The sequence below is a fragment of the Gymnoscopelus braueri genome (genome assembly GCF_963280865.1).
Source record: "Gymnoscopelus braueri genome assembly, chromosome: 3".
In the NCBI taxonomy this organism is placed as follows: Eukaryota; Metazoa; Chordata; class Actinopteri; order Myctophiformes; family Myctophidae; genus Gymnoscopelus; species Gymnoscopelus braueri.
In genome coordinates this window covers 58,030,879-58,056,412 of record NC_137612.1, presented here as the reverse complement: position 1 = coordinate 58,056,412, position 25,534 = coordinate 58,030,879, and the positions used below count along the sequence as shown (strand labels likewise).

General features: G+C 41.4%; 1 protein-coding gene across 1 annotated transcript in view; it reads right to left on the bottom strand.

Annotated features, from left to right (window-relative positions):
* The window catches only part of LOC308082048 (uncharacterized protein), a gene marked incomplete at its 5' end in the record, with an annotated part of 37,090 nt that overhangs the window by 6,379 nt on the left and 5,177 nt on the right, over positions 1 to 25,534 (bottom strand). Inside the window, 2 exons of the mRNA XM_080423658.1 lie at positions 21,735 to 21,974; positions 24,225 to 24,356. Coding sequence (XP_080279784.1) covers positions 21,735 to 21,974; positions 24,225 to 24,356 — 372 coding nt within the window. The remainder of the gene's footprint in view (positions 1 to 21,734; positions 21,975 to 24,224; positions 24,357 to 25,534) is intronic.

The window sequence follows — 25,534 nt, the reverse complement described above, 5'->3', positions numbered from 1 at the left end:
CATTTATTTGGCTTTGTGGGAAGAAACCGCACTCAAAAAGTGCAGATTCAAACCCACACATTATTTCAGGTTTCTAGATGATATTTTTGGAGTTTTTGAGCACTCCACAGAGGAATTTGAGCAGTTCATCCAAATCCTAAACACACATCATGCCTCAATAACAGTGAAATATGTCACGAACAAAGAACATATTGACTTCCTGGATGTGACAGTCTTCAAAGGAAAAGACTTCAATACCACCGGCAAACTGGATTTAAGGGTATTTTTTAAGGAGACTGATACACATGCATTGCTCCACAAAACTTCCTTCCACCCAACCCATTGTTTCGCAGGAATAGTCAAGTCACAGCTCCTACGTTTCAAGAGAATCTGCACACAAGCAGCAGATTTTGAAAAAGCCTACAAGACTCTGTTCACAGCATTAAGGAAACGTGGATATACAAGAACATTTCTCAGGAAAGCATACAACACGTTCCAGGAAGTGAAAATAAGGAATGAGAAACCCACACTAGCTTTAGTAACCACATTTTCTAGCCAAAGTTTACTGGCAAACAGAGCCATCAAAAGAAATTTTGAAAACAGGGGAGGGGACCTCTTACAGAACTTCAACATAATCTCGGCCTACAGGAGAAACAAAAACTTAAAAGACCACTTGGTCCACAGCAAATTGAAACCATGGAACCAGGTAATTAGGACAAGGCCTAACTACTTTAGCCCAAAACAAACTGTTAAAAACAGGACAAACAAAAATATAATTATCCTAAGACAGAACATCACATACAACACCAGAAATTGTGTTTATCTGATTACTTGCCAAGTATGTGGATTACAATATGTAGGAGAGACGAGCAACTCCATAGCAATTAGAATAAGCCAACATAAATATACCATTAATAATGAAAAGGATACCCATTTGTTAATTGTTCAACACTTTATGACACATGGAATTGAGGCTATAAAGGTATGTGGCTTGGAATACAATGACCGCTGGACAATTGGACAGAGAAGATTCCATGAAAAAGAATGGATCACAAGACTTAGCACAAAATATCCAGGTGGTTTAAACTTTTAAACTGCCCAACAGAACTGAAACCCTTCACAAATTCTCACTAAACTAAACAATGGAGTTGATCACCTACATCAAACCACATAGTTAAGTGGGAGATCTCATTGTTGAGTTAGTGAGAATATTAATGAAGACACATTGATACCAAGAGCCATCAGCAATTGGGCCATCAACAGGGAGCTCATTGTCTTCCATAATGGAGGTGTGAACAGCAGAACTGTAGATATGCTAACTGGATTCCAAGCTTGTAACCTTTTAGCACCTATCCCTTAGTTATAAAATATAATGTAAACACATCTTTAACTGGAATTAAGAAAGAGTGGAAATAATTTTAAATCCGAGGGTCTGCGGTTACCATGACTCAGAGAATTGACGCCTCTGCCCTGCACAGTCAAACAGAAATCACAAACCTTTAAAACAGAAATAGTCTATGTAAGTTTAATTACACAGTCAGTGGGGCAAACACAGTCCCCACCAATATTATTTACGATTCTGTGCTTATCGGTACATAACTCGGACGGCGCTGAGTCGACTAGCAGACCATCGGCCGGTCGTCGCGGGCACTCGCGCCTTGAGGCGCTCGGGCGCGACTCCTCGGCCTCAAGGTCTGCTGAGTCGGCGCGCCTCTGTCATGGTCAAACTTTATTTTAAATGGAACTCACAAAGCCTTAATAACATAAATAGTTTATGTAAGTTTAATTAATTGCAAAACATGACACCTCTTATTCAAAACAGATGGCGAATGCACCTTCTCTTTATAGGGCCTACACAGATAGTACCACAAACTACCTGTGAGGCCTCTTTGAATTGAATCTCATAGTCAGCAGTCAGTCAAGCTAGTACCTCTGATTTTGTGAGGGGAGTCATCTAAAGCAAACTTTAGTTATGCACATTTGCAAGCATGGAGGTATATTCATGCTTGCAAAATGTTTATAACATTTCCTAAAAACCTAACCATGTTTATACATATATATAAACAAAGATTCAACACAAAGAATAGACCATACATATGGAACAGAGAAACATGCCTGAACATGAACAGGCCTAAAACAGGCACATGAGTCATCAAAGGGCCCCAGCAGGATGGGCCATCAACAGCACCAACCAATGAGGACAGTGGCCACAGAGAAGCCACGCCCACAACAGAAACACATAAATACAGGAAAGAAGACACAGGAAATCATTCTCACCCGGAGAATCGCATCTGATGAAGTACAATAAACAGTACGAAAACGTTTATGCATTTGAGAATGAACCGACGGACCCATGGACAAGGACAGGCCTGGCGGGAAAGAGCCAGACCAGATGGAGAAACCAGGAACAACCACAATCCCAGGAGGGATATGGAACCAAACCAGGTAAGCCAGGTAGGTAGGCACAGACAAACCTACATACACACACCACATGGAGAGAGAAACAATGATTTTCACAAATCAATTAGAGGGATAAACAACTTGATTGTTGCACTACACCATTCACAGAATGTAAACATAGACAAATACCCAGAGAGTATTGCTAGAAAAGAACAAGAACTGATGGATTTTATAAAACCAGCAAAACCAACAGAGAGAACCTTACTGCTACTACAAGGAAGTGCAAAGAATTGGTCTTACACCACTTTGTTAATATTAATAGAACACTTTAACACATTGATTGAAAACACAAAAAAGGACCTATCCCAGTGCTTAACACGGGAATACGACAGGGCCTTCTCCATTGCCACTAAATGGGCAAGAAAAAATCTAGGAAGGCGCCTAACAGAGAAGACACTGGGCTTAGCCCGTACAGCAGTAACAGAATTATATAGCACAAAAGCACACACCACAACACACCCCACACCACAGGTCCCCCGTCCTCCCCCATCCCCGTCCTCCCCTCCTTCCTTTCCCTCTACAGGCAACCCAGGCACGGTAGAAACAAGAGAAGACCCAACTGGAGGAATGGGGACCGTAGCAGCAACAACACAGGGCCCAGTAGAACTAACACAGGAAGAGTTCCCAGACCTGCCTACAACAAGCAGCAGAACACCCGAGGAGCCATGGGCAGAGATTGGACCGAATGGAAACCAAAGGAAACAGAAGGTCACTAACAGAACAGAACAGAACCCAAGAAACACACCCAAACCACAGAGGGATAATCCCACCAGGGGGCAAACTACACCACCCAGAGACACACCCCAGAGGACAACCCAGGAGAGGAGGAACAGTGAAGGGAACCAGACAATACCAGAGGGACCTACCGAAGACACTAATACACAGAGGGAGGCCCCAGCACGAGAAGAAACCAACGAGACAGAACCAAGAAAACCACGCCACTGGAGAGGCTTAAATAAGGAAACCAAACACAAATGGAGATTAGTACCAAACCGAGACATCATCATAATTGGAGACTCCAACCTGTCTCGGATCCCGACAATCACAGATGACAGAGTCCAGATAGAATCCTACTCTGGAATGAACCTGGAATGGGCCGAAACAGTCCTGAGCAAGGCTGAGAAAAATGAGACGGCCACACACCTCATCATCTCGGTGGGAATTAACAACAAGAACCAAAGAACTAGAAAAACAAGCCACACAGCCTTGAAGAAACTCCGCACAACAGCCAAAAAACAATTCCCCTGCGCAGACAGACGCATAGCACTAATCAACTACTCAGAAAGCCTAGGAACTGACCCGAAGAATATTCTGATAAGCCTAAATGAAGAAATAAAGAAAGAGCCCCACCTCCCAAAATTGCCCGCAACCCACTTCAAAACAGGATCAGACAACGTCCACTGGGAAGAAGACACAGCCAAACTGATGCTACAGCACTGGCTCAACTCTTTAAACTAATACGGCCCGACAGCTCAAACCGGCAGGGCCTTATGGAGTCGGATATAATTAATCTGTCTCATTTTTTCCGACCAAACGAACACCAGAAAACACTTTTGGAAAAAGGTTTGTCATTCGTCCCCACCCTGGACATCTACAAACAACAATCACAAAGCTTGAGAATAGATGTGTCAAAATACCATCGCAGACTCAAATTAGCTACACATTTTGGAGTTGGAAACAACACGGAAATCCCGCGCTTCCACCTTCCATCATACTGGGAACCAGAGGAGGACAAAATACCGGACAACCTAAAACAATTGATCCAGATGGACAGAGCCACAGTACAAAATGTACCAGGACACCTGAGAGAAAAAAAAATAACATCACAACAGAACAGGTGAGAGCTCTAAGATCATTAGCTAACAACCAGGACATTGTGATTAAGCCTGCAGACAAAGGGAGCCGTATAGTCATTTTGGACAGACAACAATATGTTTTTGAGGGTTTAAGACAGTTGAATAACTCAAATCACTATGTGGAGTTGGAGGCACCCATTTTTAAACAAACAGCAATAGAAGTTGGGGGTGTCATCACCGAATTAAGAAAGAAAAAATTTATAGATCAGAAACAAGAGAAGTACCTACGGGGCGAAAATTCCCCAAGAGCTAGAATTCTCTACCTTTTACCCAAAATCCACAAGGATCCTAGTACATGGACTATTCCTTATGAAATTCCACCTGGTCGCCCAATTGTTTCGGATTGTAACTCAGAAACATATGCCACAGCAGAATTTATTGAATTCTACTTAAACCCACTATCTGTAAAACATCCAAGCTACATTAAGGATACATATGACTTTATTGATAAAATAAAAAACATCACAGTGCCTCAGGGGGCCATTTTGTTTTCAATAGATGTTGACAGTTTGTACACCAATATAAACACAGTGGCGGGGCTGAAGGCAATCAGAGATATCTTTATAAAGTACCCTGACAGACAAAGACCAGACGCAGAACTATTGAAACTGCTAGAATTAAATTTGACCAAAAACGATTTCACATTTGATGGGAAAACCTTCCTTCAGATCAGTGGAACAGCCATGGGAAAGAAATTTGCACCATCTTATGCCAACATTTATTTGGCTTTGTGGGAAGAAACCGCACTCAAAAAGTGCAGATTCAAACCCACACATTATTTCAGGTTTCTAGATGATATTTTTGGAGTTTTTGAGCACTCCACAGAGGAATTTGAGCAGTTCATCCAAATCCTAAACACACATCATGCCTCAATAACAGTGAAATATGTCACGAACAAAGAACATATTGACTTCCTGGATGTGACAGTCTTCAAAGGAAAAGACTTCAATACCACCGGCAAACTGGATTTAAGGGTATTTTTTAAGGAGACTGATACACATGCATTGCTCCACAAAACTTCCTTCCACCCAACCCATTGTTTCGCAGGAATAGTCAAGTCACAGCTCCTACGTTTCAAGAGAATCTGCACACAAGCAGCAGATTTTGAAAAAGCCTACAAGACTCTGTTCACAGCATTAAGGAAACGTGGATATACAAGAACATTTCTCAGGAAAGCATACAACACGTTCCAGGAAGTGAAAATAAGGAATGAGAAACCCACACTAGCTTTAGTAACCACATTTTCTAGCCAAAGTTTACTGGCAAACAGAGCCATCAAAAGAAATTTTGAAAACAGGGGAGGGGACCTCTTACAGAACTTCAACATAATCTCGGCCTACAGGAGAAACAAAAACTTAAAAGACCACTTGGTCCACAGCAAATTGAAACCATGGAACCAGGTAATTAGGACAAGGCCTAACTACTTTAGCCCAAAACAAACTGTTAAAAACAGGACAAACAAAAATATAATTATCCTAAGACAGAACATCACATACAACACCAGAAATTGTGTTTATCTGATTACTTGCCAAGTATGTGGATTACAATATGTAGGAGAGACGAGCAACTCCATAGCAATTAGAATAAGCCAACATAAATATACCATTAATAATGAAAAGGATACCCATTTGTTAATTGTTCAACACTTTATGACACATGGAATTGAGGCTATAAAGGTATGTGGCTTGGAATACAATGACCGCTGGACAATTGGACAGAGAAGATTCCATGAAAAAGAATGGATCACAAGACTTAGCACAAAATATCCAGGTGGTTTAAACTTTTAAACTGCCCAACAGAACTGAAACCCTTCACAAATTCTCACTAAACTAAACAATGGAGTTGATCACCTACATCAAACCACATAGTTAAGTGGGAGATCTCATTGTTGAGTTAGTGAGAATATTAATGAAGACACATTGATACCAAGAGCCATCAGCAATTGGGCCATCAACAGGGAGCTCATTGTCTTCCATAATGGAGGTGTGAACAGCAGAACTGTAGATATGCTAACTGGATTCCAAGCTTGTAACCTTTTAGCACCTATCCCTTAGTTATAAAATATAATGTAAACACATCTTTAACTGGAATTAAGAAAGAGTGGAAATAATTTTAAATCCGAGGGTCTGCGGTTACCATGACTCAGAGAATTGACGCCTCTGCCCTGCACAGTCAAACAGAAATCACAAACCTTTAAAACAGAAATAGTCTATGTAAGTTTAATTACACAGTCAGTGGGGCAAACACAGTCCCCACCAATATTATTTACGATTCTGTGCTTATCGGTACATAACTCGGACGGCGCTGAGTCGACTAGCAGACCATCGGCCGGTCGTCGCGGGCACTCGCGCCTTGAGGCGCTCGGGCGCGACTCCTCGGCCTCAAGGTCTGCTGAGTCGGCGCGCCTCTGTCATGGTCAAACTTTATTTTAAATGGAACTCACAAAGCCTTAATAACATAAATAGTTTATGTAAGTTTAATTAATTGCAAAACATGACACCTCTTATTCAAAACAGATGGCGAATGCACCTTCTCTTTATAGGGCCTACACAGATAGTACCACAAACTACCTGTGAGGCCTCTTTGAATTGAATCTCATAGTCAGCAGTCAGTCAAGCTAGTACCTCTGATTTTGTGAGGGGAGTCATCTAAAGCAAACTTTAGTTATGCACATTTGCAAGCATGGAGGTATATTCATGCTTGCAAAATGTTTATAACATTTCCTAAAAACCTAACCATGTTTATACATATATATAAACAAAGATTCAACACAAAGAATAGACCATACATATGGAACAGAGAAACATGCCTGAACATGAACAGGCCTAAAACAGGCACATGAGTCATCAAAGGGCCCCAGCAGGATGGGCCATCAACAGCACCAACCAATGAGGACAGTGGCCACAGAGAAGCCACGCCCACAACAGAAACACATAAATACAGGAAAGAAGACACAGGAAATCATTCTCACCCGGAGAATCGCATCTGATGAAGTACAATAAACAGTACGAAAACGTTTATGCATTTGAGAATGAACCGACGGACCCATGGACAAGGACAGGCCTGGCGGGAAAGAGCCAGACCAGATGGAGAAACCAGGAACAACCACAATCCCAGGAGGGATATGGAACCAAACCAGGTAAGCCAGGTAGGTAGGCACAGACAAACCTACATACACACACCACATGGAGAGAGAAACAATGATTTTCACAAATCAATTAGAGGGATAAACAACTTGATTGTTGCACTACACCATTCACAGAATGTAAACATAGACAAATACCCAGAGAGTATTGCTAGAAAAGAACAAGAACTGATGGATTTTATAAAACCAGCAAAACCAACAGAGAGAACCTTACTGCTACTACAAGGAAGTGCAAAGAATTGGTCTTACACCACTTTGTTAATATTAATAGAACACTTTAACACATTGATTGAAAACACAAAAAAGGACCTATCCCAGTGCTTAACACGGGAATACGACAGGGCCTTCTCCATTGCCACTAAATGGGCAAGAAAAAATCTAGGAAGGCGCCTAACAGAGAAGACACTGGGCTTAGCCCGTACAGCAGTAACAGAATTATATAGCACAAAAGCACACACCACAACACACCCCACACCACAGGTCCCCCGTCCTCCCCCATCCCCGTCCTCCCCTCCTTCCTTTCCCTCTACAGGCAACCCAGGCACGGTAGAAACAAGAGAAGACCCAACTGGAGGAATGGGGACCGTAGCAGCAACAACACAGGGCCCAGTAGAACTAACACAGGAAGAGTTCCCAGACCTGCCTACAACAAGCAGCAGAACACCCGAGGAGCCATGGGCAGAGATTGGACCGAATGGAAACCAAAGGAAACAGAAGGTCACTAACAGAACAGAACAGAACCCAAGAAACACACCCAAACCACAGAGGGATAATCCCACCAGGGGGCAAACTACACCACCCAGAGACACACCCCAGAGGACAACCCAGGAGAGGAGGAACAGTGAAGGGAACCAGACAATACCAGAGGGACCTACCGAAGACACTAATACACAGAGGGAGGCCCCAGCACGAGAAGAAACCAACGAGACAGAACCAAGAAAACCACGCCACTGGAGAGGCTTAAATAAGGAAACCAAACACAAATGGAGATTAGTACCAAACCGAGACATCATCATAATTGGAGACTCCAACCTGTCTCGGATCCCGACAATCACAGATGACAGAGTCCAGATAGAATCCTACTCTGGAATGAACCTGGAATGGGCCGAAACAGTCCTGAGCAAGGCTGAGAAAAATGAGACGGCCACACACCTCATCATCTCGGTGGGAATTAACAACAAGAACCAAAGAACTAGAAAAACAAGCCACACAGCCTTGAAGAAACTCCGCACAACAGCCAAAAAACAATTCCCCTGCGCAGACAGACGCATAGCACTAATCAACTACTCAGAAAGCCTAGGAACTGACCCGAAGAATATTCTGATAAGCCTAAATGAAGAAATAAAGAAAGAGCCCCACCTCCCAAAATTGCCCGCAACCCACTTCAAAACAGGATCAGACAACGTCCACTGGGAAGAAGACACAGCCAAACTGATGCTACAGCACTGGCTCAACTCTTTAAACTAATACGGCCCGACAGCTCAAACCGGCAGGGCCTTATGGAGTCGGATATAATTAATCTGTCTCATTTTTTCCGACCAAACGAACACCAGAAAACACTTTTGGAAAAAGGTTTGTCATTCGTCCCCACCCTGGACATCTACAAACAACAATCACAAAGCTTGAGAATAGATGTGTCAAAATACCATCGCAGACTCAAATTAGCTACACATTTTGGAGTTGGAAACAACACGGAAATCCCGCGCTTCCACCTTCCATCATACTGGGAACCAGAGGAGGACAAAATACCGGACAACCTAAAACAATTGATCCAGATGGACAGAGCCACAGTACAAAATGTACCAGGACACCTGAGAGAAAAAAATAACATCACAACAGAACAGGTGAGAGCTCTAAGATCATTAGCTAACAACCAGGACATTGTGATTAAGCCTGCAGACAAAGGGAGCCGTATAGTCATTTTGGACAGACAACAATATGTTTTTGAGGGTTTAAGACAGTTGAATAACTCAAATCACTATGTGGAGTTGGAGGCACCCATTTTTAAACAAACAGCAATAGAAGTTGGGGGTGTCATCACCGAATTAAGAAAGAAAACATTTATAGATCAGAAACAAGAGAAGTACCTACGGGGCGAAAATTCCCCAAGAGCTAGAATTCTCTACCTTTTACCCAAAATCCACAAGGATCCTAGTACATGGACTATTCCTTATGAAATTCCACCTGGTCGCCCAATTGTTTCGGATTGTAACTCAGAAACATATGCCACAGCAGAATTTATTGAATTCTACTTAAACCCACTATCTGTAAAACATCCAAGCTACATTAAGGATACATATGACTTTATTGATAAAATAAAAAACATCACAGTGCCTCAGGGGGCCATTTTGTTTTCAATAGATGTTGACAGTTTGTACACCAATATAAACACAGTGGCGGGGCTGAAGGCAATCAGAGATATCTTTATAAAGTACCCTGACAGACAAAGACCAGACGCAGAACTATTGAAACTGCTAGAATTAAATTTGACCAAAAACGATTTCACATTTGATGGGAAAACCTTCCTTCAGATCAGTGGAACAGCCATGGGAAAGAAATTTGCACCATCTTATGCCAACATTTATTTGGCTTTGTGGGAAGAAACCGCACTCAAAAAGTGCAGATTCAAACCCACACATTATTTCAGGTTTCTAGATGATATTTTTGGAGTTTTTGAGCACTCCACAGAGGAATTTGAGCAGTTCATCCAAATCCTAAACACACATCATGCCTCAATAACAGTGAAATATGTCACGAACAAAGAACATATTGACTTCCTGGATGTGACAGTCTTCAAAGGAAAAGACTTCAATACCACCGGCAAACTGGATTTAAGGGTATTTTTTAAGGAGACTGATACACATGCATTGCTCCACAAAACTTCCTTCCACCCAACCCATTGTTTCGCAGGAATAGTCAAGTCACAGCTCCTACGTTTCAAGAGAATCTGCACACAAGCAGCAGATTTTGAAAAAGCCTACAAGACTCTGTTCACAGCATTAAGGAAACGTGGATATACAAGAACATTTCTCAGGAAAGCATACAACACGTTCCAGGAAGTGAAAATAAGGAATGAGAAACCCACACTAGCTTTAGTAACCACATTTTCTAGCCAAAGTTTACTGGCAAACAGAGCCATCAAAAGAAATTTTGAAAACAGGGGAGGGGACCTCTTACAGAACTTCAACATAATCTCGGCCTACAGGAGAAACAAAAACTTAAAAGACCACTTGGTCCACAGCAAATTGAAACCATGGAACCAGGTAATTAGGACAAGGCCTAACTACTTTAGCCCAAAACAAACTGTTAAAAACAGGACAAACAAAAATATAATTATCCTAAGACAGAACATCACATACAACACCAGAAATTGTGTTTATCTGATTACTTGCCAAGTATGTGGATTACAATATGTAGGAGAGACGAGCAACTCCATAGCAATTAGAATAAGCCAACATAAATATACCATTAATAATGAAAAGGATACCCATTTGTTAATTGTTCAACACTTTATGACACATGGAATTGAGGCTATAAAGGTATGTGGCTTGGAATACAATGACCGCTGGACAATTGGACAGAGAAGATTCCATGAAAAAGAATGGATCACAAGACTTAGCACAAAATATCCAGGTGGTTTAAACTTTTAAACTGCCCAACAGAACTGAAACCCTTCACAAATTCTCACTAAACTAAACAATGGAGTTGATCACCTACATCAAACCACATAGTTAAGTGGGAGATCTCATTGTTGAGTTAGTGAGAATATTAATGAAGACACATTGATACCAAGAGCCATCAGCAATTGGGCCATCAACAGGGAGCTCATTGTCTTCCATAATGGAGGTGTGAACAGCAGAACTGTAGATATGCTAACTGGATTCCAAGCTTGTAACCTTTTAGCACCTATCCCTTAGTTATAAAATATAATGTAAACACATCTTTAACTGGAATTAAGAAAGAGTGGAAATAATTTTAAATCCGAGGGTCTGCGGTTACCATGACTCAGAGAATTGACGCCTCTGCCCTGCACAGTCAAACAGAAATCACAAACCTTTAAAACAGAAATAGTCTATGTAAGTTTAATTACACAGTCAGTGGGGCAAACACAGTCCCCACCAATATTATTTACGATTCTGTGCTTATCGGTACATAACTCGGACGGCGCTGAGTCGACTAGCAGACCATCGGCCGGTCGTCGCGGGCACTCGCGCCTTGAGGCGCTCGGGCGCGACTCCTCGGCCTCAAGGTCTGCTGAGTCGGCGCGCCTCTGTCATGGTCAAACTTTATTTTAAATGGAACTCACAAAGCCTTAATAACATAAATAGTTTATGTAAGTTTAATTAATTGCAAAACATGACACCTCTAATTCAAAACAGATGGCGAATGCACCTTCTCTTTATAGGGCCTACACAGATAGTACCACAAACTACCTGTGAGGCCTCTTTGAATTGAATCTCATAGTCAGCAGTCAGTCAAGCTAGTACCTCTGATTTTGTGAGGGGAGTCATCTAAAGCAAACTTTAGTTATGCACATTTGCAAGCATGGAGGTATATTCATGCTTGCAAAATGTTTATAACATTTCCTAAAAACCTAACCATGTTTATACATATATATAAACAAAGATTCAACACAAAGAATAGACCATACATATGGAACAGAGAAACATGCCTGAACATGAACAGGCCTAAAACAGGCACATGAGTCATCAAAGGGCCCCAGCAGGATGGGCCATCAACAGCACCAACCAATGAGGACAGTGGCCACAGAGAAGCCACGCCCACAACAGAAACACATAAATACAGGAAAGAAGACACAGGAAATCATTCTCACCCGGAGAATCGCATCTGATGAAGTACAATAAACAGTACGAAAACGTTTATGCATTTGAGAATGAACCGACGGACCCATGGACAAGGACAGGCCTGGCGGGAAAGAGCCAGACCAGATGGAGAAACCAGGAACAACCACAATCCCAGGAGGGATATGGAACCAAACCAGGTAAGCCAGGTAGGTAGGCACAGACAAACCTACATACACACACCACATGGAGAGAGAAACAATGATTTTCACAAATCAATTAGAGGGATAAACAACTTGATTGTTGCACTACACCATTCACAGAATGTAAACATAGACAAATACCCAGAGAGTATTGCTAGAAAAGAACAAGAACTGATGGATTTTATAAAACCAGCAAAACCAACAGAGAGAACCTTACTGCTACTACAAGGAAGTGCAAAGAATTGGTCTTACACCACTTTGTTAATATTAATAGAACACTTTAACACATTGATTGAAAACACAAAAAAGGACCTATCCCAGTGCTTAACACGGGAATACGACAGGGCCTTCTCCATTGCCACTAAATGGGCAAGAAAAAATCTAGGAAGGCGCCTAACAGAGAAGACACTGGGCTTAGCCCGTACAGCAGTAACAGAATTATATAGCACAAAAGCACACACCACAACACACCCCACACCACAGGTCCCCCGTCCTCCCCCATCCCCGTCCTCCCCTCCTTCCTTTCCCTCTACAGGCAACCCAGGCACGGTAGAAACAAGAGAAGACCCAACTGGAGGAATGGGGACCGTAGCAGCAACAACACAGGGCCCAGTAGAACTAACACAGGAAGAGTTCCCAGACCTGCCTACAACAAGCAGCAGAACACCCGAGGAGCCATGGGCAGAGATTGGACCGAATGGAAACCAAAGGAAACAGAAGGTCACTAACAGAACAGAACAGAACCCAAGAAACACACCCAAACCACAGAGGGATAATCCCACCAGGGGGCAAACTACACCACCCAGAGACACACCCCAGAGGACAACCCAGGAGAGGAGGAACAGTGAAGGGAACCAGACAATACCAGAGGGACCTACCGAAGACACTAATACACAGAGGGAGGCCCCAGCACGAGAAGAAACCAACGAGACAGAACCAAGAAAACCACGCCACTGGAGAGGCTTAAATAAGGAAACCAAACACAAATGGAGATTAGTACCAAACCGAGACATCATCATAATTGGAGACTCCAACCTGTCTCGGATCCCGACAATCACAGATGACAGAGTCCAGATAGAATCCTACTCTGGAATGAACCTGGAATGGGCCGAAACAGTCCTGAGCAAGGCTGAGAAAAATGAGACGGCCACACACCTCATCATCTCGGTGGGAATTAACAACAAGAACCAAAGAACTAGAAAAACAAGCCACACAGCCTTGAAGAAACTCCGCACAACAGCCAAAAAACAATTCCCCTGCGCAGACAGACGCATAGCACTAATCAACTACTCAGAAAGCCTAGGAACTGACCCGAAGAATATTCTGATAAGCCTAAATGAAGAAATAAAGAAAGAGCCCCACCTCCCAAAATTGCCCGCAACCCACTTCAAAACAGGATCAGACAACGTCCACTGGGAAGAAGACACAGCCAAACTGATGCTACAGCACTGGCTCAACTCTTTAAACTAATACGGCCCGACAGCTCAAACCGGCAGGGCCTTATGGAGTCGGATATAATTAATCTGTCTCATTTTTTCCGACCAAACGAACACCAGAAAACACTTTTGGAAAAAGGTTTGTCATTCGTCCCCACCCTGGACATCTACAAACAACAATCACAAAGCTTGAGAATAGATGTGTCAAAATACCATCGCAGACTCAAATTAGCTACACATTTTGGAGTTGGAAACAACACGGAAATCCCGCGCTTCCACCTTCCATCATACTGGGAACCAGAGGAGGACAAAATACCGGACAACCTAAAACAATTGATCCAGATGGACAGAGCCACAGTACAAAATGTACCAGGACACCTGAGAGAAAAAAATAACATCACAACAGAACAGGTGAGAGCTCTAAGATCATTAGCTAACAACCAGGACATTGTGATTAAGCCTGCAGACAAAGGGAGCCGTATAGTCATTTTGGACAGACAACAATATGTTTTTGAGGGTTTAAGACAGTTGAATAACTCAAATCACTATGTGGAGTTGGAGGCACCCATTTTTAAACAAACAGCAATAGAAGTTGGGGGTGTCATCACCGAATTAAGAAAGAAAAAATTTATAGATCAGAAACAAGAGAAGTACCTACGGGGCGAAAATTCCCCAAGAGCTAGAATTCTCTACCTTTTACCCAAAATCCACAAGGATCCTAGTACATGGACTATTCCTTATGAAATTCCACCTGGTCGCCCAATTGTTTCGGATTGTAACTCAGAAACATATGCCACAGCAGAATTTATTGAATTCTACTTAAACCCACTATCTGTAAAACATCCAAGCTACATTAAGGATACATATGACTTTATTGATAAAATAAAAAACATCACAGTGCCTCAGGGGGCCATTTTGTTTTCAATAGATGTTGACAGTTTGTACACCAATATAAACACAGTGGCGGGGCTGAAGGCAATCAGAGATATCTTTATAAAGTACCCTGACAGACAAAGACCAGACGCAGAACTATTGAAACTGCTAGAATTAAATTTGACCAAAAACGATTTCACATTTGATGGGAAAACCTTCCTTCAGATCAGTGGAACAGCCATGGGAAAGAAATTTGCACCATCTTATGCCAACATTTATTTGGCTTTGTGGGAAGAAACCGCACTCAAAAAGTGCAGATTCAAACCCACACATTATTTCAGGTTTCTAGATGATATTTTTGGAGTTTTTGAGCACTCCACAGAGGAATTTGAGCAGTTCATCCAAATCCTAAACACACATCATGCCTCAATAACAGTGAAATATGTCACGAACAAAGAACATATTGACTTCCTGGATGTGACAGTCTTCAAAGGAAAAGACTTCAATACCACCGGCAAACTGGATTTAAGGGTATTTTTTAAGGAGACTGATACACATGCATTGCTCCACAAAACTTCCTTCCACCCAACCCATTGTTTCGCAGGAATAGTCAAGTCACAGCTCCTACGTTTCAAGAGAATCTGCACACAAGCAGCAGATTTTGAAAAAGCCTACAAGACTCTGTTCACAGCATTAAGGAAACGTGGATATACAAGAACATTTCTCAGGAAAGCATACAACACGTTCCAGGAAGTGAAAATAAGGAATGAGAAACCCACACTAGCTTTAGTAACCACATTTTCTAGCCAAAGTTTACTGGCAAACAGAGCCATCAAAAGAAATTTTGAAAACAGGGGAGGGGACCTCTTACAGAACTTCAACATAATCTCGGCCTACAGGAGAAACAAAAACTTAAAAGACCACTTGGTCCACAGCAAATTGAAACCATGGAACCAGGTAATTAGGACAAGGCCTAACTACTTTAGCCCAAAACAAACTGTTAAAAACAGGACAAACAAAAATATAATTATCCTAAGACAGAACATCACATACAACACCAGAAATTGTGTTTATCTGATTACTTGCCAAGTATGTGGATTACAATATGTAGGAGAGACGAGCAACTCCATAGCAATTAGAATAAGCCAACATAAATATACCATTAATAATGAAAAGGATACCCATTTGTTAATTGTTCAACACTTTATGACACATGGAATTGAGGCTATAAAGGTATGTGGCTTGGAATACAATGACCGCTGGACAATTGGACAGAGAAGATTCCATGAAAAAGAATGGATCACAAGACTTAGCACAAAATATCCAGGTGGTTTAAACTTTTAAACTGCCCAACAGAACTGAAACCCTTCACAAATTCTCACTAAACTAAACAATGGAGTTGATCACCTACATCAAACCACATAGTTAAGTGGGAGATCTCATTGTTGAGTTAGTGAGAATATTAATGAAGACACATTGATACCAAGAGCCATCAGCAATTGGGCCATCAACAGGGAGCTCATTGTCTTCCATAATGGAGGTGTGAACAGCAGAACTGTAGATATGCTAACTGGATTCCAAGCTTGTAACCTTTTAGCACCTATCCCTTAGTTATAAAATATAATGTAAACACATCTTTAACTGGAATTAAGAAAGAGTGGAAATAATTTTAAATCCGAGGGTCTGCGGTTACCATGACTCAGAGAATTGACGCCTCTGCCCTGCACAGTCAAACAGAAATCACAAACCTTTAAAACAGAAATAGTCTATGTAAGTTTAATTACACAGTCAGTGGGGCAAACACAGTCCCCACCAATATTATTTACGATTCTGTGCTTATCGGTACATAACTCGGACGGCGCTGAGTCGACTAGCAGACCATCGGCCGGTCGTCGCGGGCACTCGCGCCTTGAGGCGCTCGGGCGCGACTCCTCGGCCTCAAGGTCTGCTGAGTCGGCGCGCCTCTGTCATGGTCAAACTTTATTTTAAATGGAACTCACAAAGCCTTAATAACATAAATAGTTTATGTAAGTTTAATTAATTGCAAAACATGACACCTCTTATTCAAAACAGATGGCGAATGCACCTTCTCTTTATAGGGCCTACACAGATAGTACCACAAACTACCTGTGAGGCCTCTTTGAATTGAATCTCATAGTCAGTCAGTCAGTCAGTCAGTCAGTCAGTCAGTCAGTCAGTCAGTCAGTCAGTCAGTCAGTCAGTCAGACTCTCTCTCTCTCTCTCTCTCTCTCTCTCTCTCTCTCTCTCTCTCTCTCTCTCTCTCTCTCTCTCTCTCTCTCTCTCTCTCTCTCTCTCTCTCTCTCTCTCTCTCTCTCTCTCTCTCTCTCTCTCTCTCTCTCTCTCTCTCTCTCTCTCTCTCTCTCTCTCTCTCTCTCTCTCTCTCTCTCTCTCTCTCTCTCTCTCTCTCTCTCTCTCTCTCTCTCTCTCTCCTCTCCCCCCCTAGGGGCAAACCTGATCTCAGGAGGTGCCTTGGACACTGCACTGTGTTTCAGAGTTTTCATACAAGATAGTCTTGGTGAACCGATATAGTAAAGGACAGGTCAGTAAAACTGAAGAGACTGTATTACTGAAATGCATGTGAAAGAGCGTTTGGAGAGTCACTCACAATGCCTTCTGTTATTTTTGTAAAGACACATGTTCATCAAAATAATACAGCTCCACGGGAATTGTTTTTGTTTGTGAGGGATGGCGGATGGCTGATGGAAGTAGTCTGACCTGGCCTGAGACAAACTAATAGGATTAATTGGACCCAGAGTTAGGCACTCTGAGACTAATTAGTTTGATTTAGGCCAGGTGAGATTATTACTAAGCATGAGTTTTCGTAAAACGGCGTGACAGTGGCGAAGCGTCAAACTTCCATGTTTCACCACAGGAAGTGAAAATATTTACAGGGTGAAGTTTTTCCTATGTAACTTTTGAGATGATTGCCATACAGACTTGAGGGTGATGTTATTGTCAGGGAAGAATTAGCAAATTCCTATAGTTATTAACTATATGGTGTTACTTTGCTCCGCCCCCTCTTCTGATAGGTAGATATTTGATAGTTCCTATATTTTGCCATAACCTTTGACCTGCTTGTTGTAGCCACTTGTGAGAGGCCTCATTGGACTCAGTTTGGAGTCCTTGTTCTTCATTGGTGTTACTTAGCCCTGCCCCCTTTTCCGATTGGTCGATAGTTTATAGTTCCTATCTTTTGCAATAGAGCGTCGCAGTTCCCGCCCACTTTTCCATTGACATTTCCAAAAATATTTATATCTATTAATTTAAGCCTCGAATCAAGCCATCATGACATGACATGAATCATGACCATAAACGTTTGATTCTGTGATTTTTTTTTTGTTGAAAACGGCAAAACAAAGGGTATTTATTAAATATAGTATATCATATAATTAAATATAAAATAAATAAAAATCACAGAAAAAAAACGTTTTATGGTCATGATTCATGTCATCTCGTGATGGCTTGATTCGAGGCTTAAATTAATAGATATAAATATTTTTGGAAATGTCAATGGAAAAATGCATTGAGTTTTTTCTTCCGGCACCAAAAAAAACAGGAAGTGGGTGGGAACTGCGACGCTCTATAGCTTTTGAATGGTTTGTTGTACAAACTTGTGAGTCACGTCACTTGATTCGGTTGAGAGTCCTTGACCTTCATTGGAGTTACTAAACCCCACCCTTTATTCTGAGGACAGAATAGTTTCATATCTTTTGCCATAACCTTTGAACAGCTTCGTACAGAGAGACTCGGTTGAAAATCCATGTCCTTCATTAGAGTTACTTAACTATGCTCTCTGTTCTGATTGGTAAATATTTGCCCCTAATGTGGATAGAGGTGCGAGGGCCCGGTCATCGCTGCTTGCAGCTTTAACACATGGAATGCCAGAGTTATTTCAGATTTTTTAGCTGTTTTATGCCAGAGATTTTTCATTGAGAAAAAAAAAGTACTCAGGAGCCGAGATACAGAATTTTTAAGTTTTAAGTTAACAAGGAAGTGGATGGGAGTCTAAATCTTCCACACAAGTGATGGATTCAAAAGAACGCAAAGAACGCATATATGCGTTCTTGGCATTCAATGTGTTAATAATAATTATAATTATTATTATTATTATACAGCTCAATCAGCATCCTCAGTTCTACTGTCATTGCTAGCATTTGCTGATCCTCACTTGAGTAATGATAGTTGCTTCACTATACTGTAGGACTTTCTATCAAGCTCTGCAGTTGAGCTCTACAAAATATAGACACAAACTGTTACTCGCATAATGTAAATAATGATGCACAAAATATTATTTTGATAGAAACAATGCACCTTCTAATAACATGAATACATCGATTTATATCCAAAAACATTACTGCAAATGAGCATTATCAATTGCAAAGAGTGACAGTAATACTATGAATTGTAGTACAGTCAGACATTTGGGCTAATAGCATAACACAAAAAAGCCCTGGGGTCTTGTTTCCATTGTGGTTGGGCATATTAACATTTCTGTCAGCTACAGTATCTTGGATGTTGACAAAAAATATATTGCAGTTCCAACGGTTGGCCAGTGGGGTGATTCTCTAGCGTCCACTGTGGTGGCTGATGTGCAACTCTGCCATCAAAACCCATTCATATAATAGAAAATGGCATTGTAATAGCTGTCCACTGTAGTGACCAGTATGCATGAAAGGGGTAAAACTGCAATCAAGTGGGGCACGTTTAGTGAATGTTTTTTAGTTGCATAGTTATTGGGGTAAGTATGCTATGTAGCTGCGCAATGTAAGGCGCTGTGTTGAATGCAGTTGCATATAGGTGGAAGCATGTCTGGGGCAGCTACTAAAGCCTAATTTATATTCTGTAGTGTGATGCAGAACAGAGGTACAAGCCAACGATGTGTCATGGATGACGGTGCATAACAGAGCTACAAGCAAACGGTGTGTTGCGATGCAACACATTGTTGGCTTGTAGATCTCTTCGGCAAGCTATACCGTTAACATCAGGTTATTATTAATTATTATTATTAATATTTTAGCCACTCTACTCAAAACTACTACTGTGCGTTGGACTGTCAGAACTTAACATTTGTCACCAGGCCAAGGTGGGGAAAATACAAGATTTTACCAAGTCCCGCTGTGTACCCAGCGTCCAAAGTTTTGATTCAATAGTTTTTTCATTATCAAGCTTCAATTGCGTTTACTGTAGCTACCACAACATTGGATACAGTCAACATAAATTGATATTTAAAGGACTATACTGGTGTTAATGCATGTTTAGCCCATTGAATACAGTACCATACTGTATGCATAGCTAAATGGGTAGAGTGGCCGCCTTGGAAACAACAGGTTCCAGGGTCATGTGCCCAGTCCCGGTCTATGTTTCCAAGTCTCCCTAAGCAAGACACTTAACCCCTAGCTATTTATCCTACCATTTACTTATATGCTTCCTTTGGGTAAAATCATTAGGAAACTCTCTGTACATTTCCATTATTATTCGGATGATACTCAATTATAGCTATTTATGAGGCCAGATGAAAGGGATCAACTAGCTACACTTCAGGCATGTCTTAAAGACATAAAAGAGTTGGATGACCCCGGAATTACCTACTCCTCAACTCGGACAGAACTGAAGTCATTGTACTTGGCCCTAAGCACCTTAGAGACAACTTAGCAGATGACAATTTGACCCTAGATGGCATTACATTGGCCTCCAGGGCCACTGTAAGGAATCTGGGAGTTACGTTTGACCAAGATATATCCTTTCAATCCCACATAAAACATATTTCAAGGTCTGTCTTTTTCACCTGCATAATATTGCAAAATGTAGGCACATTCTGTCTCAAAATGACGCAGAAAAACTAAAAGTAACACGTATGTTACTTTTAGGCTGGACTACTACAACTAAGTCTCTAAACAGCCTAAAGCTAGTCCAGCTAGAAGATGAGATAATATCACTCCTTCACTGGCCTCTCTGCACTGGCTCCCGGCTTAATACAGAATAGAATCCCACCTACAAAACTCTCAATGGACAGGCACCACTGTATCTCAAAAAACTCATCGAGCTTTATCAACCTGCTAGAACACCAGAGCGTTCACAGTATGCAAAAATGCTTAAGGTTCCAAAAATATCAAAGAACAGGAGGCAGAGCATTTAGGTTTCAGGCACCGTAGCTGTGGATCCTTCTCGCTGTTTCGGTCCGTGAAGCAGACACACTCTGTATATTTAAGACTAGATTAAAAACCTTTCTCTATGATAAAGCCTATAGCTAGATTTTCAGATCAAGAGTGTGACTGCAGACCGGGCCTCTCCATGGAGCACGACTGTGGATTGCTACTATATTATACTATACCACTCCACTGTATATTATCTTAACATTCTTATACTATACCACTATATACTATCTAACATTATTGTTGTACTATATTATATACTATCTAACACTATTATAAGTCCTATTATTGTTATTGCAACTACTTGTATCTCCCTCTCTGTCTCTCCCTCTGTCTAGTGTATTATGGTTTGTGTATATGCAAAAGAGTGACTTTGACACCTGTTTCGCAGTGCATTGCAAGTCAATGGGGAGAACATTTTGAAATATACATTTCTAATCAATGGAGAAAATGTTATAGTTATACTATTTGGAGTTATGTTACGGCAAGGGAACTACATAATCCAAACCCAAAGTGTTGTTCACCCAAAAAATTACTTATTTTCTATCAATTACACACCCCATGAAGCCTTGAATTCATGGAGATTTTTTATGGCATTCCTGAGCCAATAATTTGATGACGGACGGAGTCTCCGGTAGGAGACTGAATTGAGTCTCCTACTGAGTCTCCTACTACCCGGCATCAAATTATTGGCTTAGGAATGCGACAAAAAACAAAAATGAAATAGAAAATAAGTACTTTTTTGGGTGCACTACTTCTTTAAATACAAGGTTGCTCAAATTCAAAAGCAAAGTGTTCCATTGTCACCTGGATGCCATGTTGGGTCGCCATTTCCATCCTCTCCTCCCATCTCCTCTTCTCTTTCTTCGCCCCTTCCTGCTCTCTCCTCTTCCTTTGGCAGAGGTGGGGAGGGCACAGGACCGTCACCTTCACTCAATTTCGGATGGCCACGTTTACGCTTCTTAAGTTTCATCACCACACTCTGTACCGCAGGGGAGGGCTTCTGAGGTTCCACCACCATGTGCTGTACCGTCACACTGGAGACATCTGAGAGAGAGAGTGAGAGAGAGTGAGAGTGAGAGTGCGAGAGAGAGAGAGAGAATACCAATTTTACACAATTACTTTCTTAAAATTGAGGACTATTTGTTAAATCAATTATTTGAGACATTTTTCTTTGTCCTTTACCAATGAGTAAAACCGAAAGTTAACAGGGGCCAGTTACTAAAAGCATATCTTACTTGTACTTATTTGGCGATCCTTTTCCCTGTTATGGTTTTGACAGTTTCAAAACAAAAAAAATGTCAGCGGTAAAGTTATTATTAGTTACATTAATATCACTAGACAGTGAGCTAAACATGGGGGGGGGGCATATTGGAAAAGTTCATTTTGTGATTTCAATTGAATTTTGTTTAGTTTTTTTTTGAGTTATGTAACCATCTATATACTACAGGTAACTTAGTCAAAAAGTAACTACCTACGCTACAGGTTATGATTGAGAGTCAGTGACTTCAAATTCCTGAACAGACCTCCCAGCATGTCAAATGGAATGTCCCTTGCCTGTCGGAAAAGGATCGACCCCGAAATGGTGTCATTAAAGAAAAGGAAAAAAAGCTTGTTTACTTCCTGTTTATTTGTTGTGGAAAATGGCTTTATCTCTGTTTGTAGTTTTTTGGAAAAAAACAAGCCACATTCAACTGGCCATAACTATACAACAGATTACCGCAAGGTCCGCAACCGGACAATGTTTTCCCCCCGATTCTACGAGACCCCTGTGCGTGTAATGAGGCAATCGCCTTGAGGACGGCGACCACAGAATATATTCCATGATTTTTCAAAGGTTAGTAAAATCGCTCGGATTCGCTGGCAGTGGCTTGACATTTTTCTGAAAAACTCTGGCAGTTAAAGAGTTAAGAGGATATCATAAGGGGTGTCACGATACTCGATACGCATCGAAATCGAACCGAAAATGACGTTCGATACAGTGTATCGAAATCAAAAGCCGTATCGCATTTCAAGGGTTAATTTAAAAAAAATACTCCCGCGCATGCGCACCTCCGATTGCACGTCCGGGTGAAGCCATGCTAGAGCTAGCCTCGGTCCCAGTCTCACTCATCTGCGAAGAGAAGTGCTAGAGCCGCTGTTGTGTTTTTCCGTGCATCGCACGGTCCTGTCGTCTTTTTTTTCTCCCCCGTCGTAAGCACGTGCTTACAACAGGGGAGAAAAAAAAGACGACAGGACCAATCCACACACCACAGAGGAGTTTGTAGGAGACAGGGAGAGAGACCGCTGTAGCGTTGCGTCTGTACTACTACTTTACATTTCACCATGGCCACTGCTGATGCCAGCGATGGTAATGATAATACACAAACGGAAGAATTGGAAAACCCTCCCGCTTCCTTTGAGTCAAAAGTCTGGCAATATTTTGGCACCCGACGCGTTGTTGACAAAACGGCTACCGTTTGTCAATTATGCTCCACATTGATAGTTGCTCCGTCTTCTCTTTTTCCCCTCTACACCTCTCGGCGAAAAATTGCCGATCTACAAGCTCACAACGCCTTGCAGCACGGGGCGTTGTGAGCTTGTAGATCTGCTAATTTTGGCTAAAGTTCACCTCAGAAAAGGGATGGCGTTAAAGTAAAAATAAAAAGAAACCCTGTTGAAGACCCCTGGCTTAGCTTATTATTCACATTTCTTGTTTGTTAAAGCTCTTACCTAAAGCTCTTACCTGTTCAAACAATGTGAACATACTTTAAATGTTTAAGAACAGTTGTCTTTGGATAATTTGTTCTTACATGTTCAACTTTGTATTTAGATTTTATTTATAACGCTTCACAAGAATGTTGTTAACTCATCTTAAAGAAGAATCTGAAAATGTCAGTTGTTGTAAGGGCATAATAAAACCCTTTTTGTTATTGTCATTCTCATTTGATATTATTCAAATAAAAGGGACTTATTGAGAAACATGTGTTTTTCTTTACAAATCAAGACAATAGCCTATATTAATAATCATATAGCCCTCAAAGCTAAAAAAAAAAAAGTTTAAAAATATATATATCGTATCGAAAGTCGAATCGAATCGTGGATTAGGCGTATCGTGACACCCCTAGATATCATTGTGCACTTTATGCTTAAAGATTATGCAGATCATGATGTGCAGATTATGTACTGTGCAAAGTTCTAAAACCGGATTGAATTTTGTCAAGGATGTTGACAAAAACAAATGAGGAAACAAAAGGCAGCTTGTGGAACATCCTTCATTGTGCTACCGGTAAAGTGACGTTTTACATTCACACTCACGTGTCGGGATATTGGGGATAACAATGAAGGCATTCTGACAAGGTAGAGTATCGAGTTCCTCTTTAATCTGTGGAGGTTGTGGTTCATCCTTGACCAGACTGGGGCTCCTCTCCTCATGTTCAGGGGAAACCTCTTTACACACAGACAGGAGCAGAGTCAGCACAACAACTCAGTGTTTCTCATTGGATGACATTTATTCTCCTACTCAAGAGTTCATTTCAGTATCACTGAAGTAAAGTGAAATATTGGCCTGTAGATTTATTCTCTTTATTTGTCAATCCATTAACTTCATCTGCCTAATAGATAAACAGACAGACAGACAGACAGACAGACAGACAGACAGACATTGTCATTGTGCTCAGAGAATCATGAAAGACAGTTTAGTGTGCAAAAGATGCATAATGCATATAAGTTTAAGGAATAAAAACAGATGAAATCATATCAGAATAAAACATAAATAGATACAAGGACAATCATTAAAATGAGACAAAGTGAGCTAAACAGTATGATGGTGAATAGGTAGCAGCATCTGGCTGCAATGTGCAATATTAAGAGGTCCAACACTGATACCTAGAGGTCTTTTTCAGTCAGTGTCAGTGGAGGGTAAACAAAGGTTACAGCTCTTAGAAAGAAGCAGTTTTTCAGCCAGTTTGTTCTGCTTTTTTATTGTCCAGTACCTTCTTCCAGAGGGGAGGAGAAGTAAATATATAGACGCCACACTGATAAGAACTAGTATGCGCGTGCAGGCCGGCACCAAAAGAACCCGACTGCTCATAAGATGCAATGGAAAAGTGGTCACAGCACTCACATCCCATCAAACTTTCAGAAGCAGTGGTCGAAGAAGGCTTAGAATGTTTACCATGTTCTCCCGCTCTTTAAATATATAATACTTGGTTTATGTTGTGTGTAAACGATAAAAGCGATTCTCAAAGCAGTTGTCCTCCAAACCCCACCTCCAGTCGCTGTCATTAGAATGGCGGGAGTGCTATGATCACGGCAGCAGAGTCTGCTTCCTCGTGCAGCTGCAGCCCCTCTGCCTAATTTATGCAGTGTTGGGCGCAGATACCGGTCGAGAATAGCAGACCTCCAAGCTCACAACGGTCACATCCGCAGCGTGTTGTGAGCTTGTATGTCAGCTATTCTCGGCGATGGCGTGCAATACTGTTGCGTGATGAAGTAAATAACACACAAGAGGAGGTTGAATTAACTGAAACCAGTGCTCCTCTAAACACTGGGTTTGGGGAGCTGTTGGGAATTGATCACATGAAACCTGCACCTGCGCATGCAGTCTCAATGTTTGTTTGTTCTAA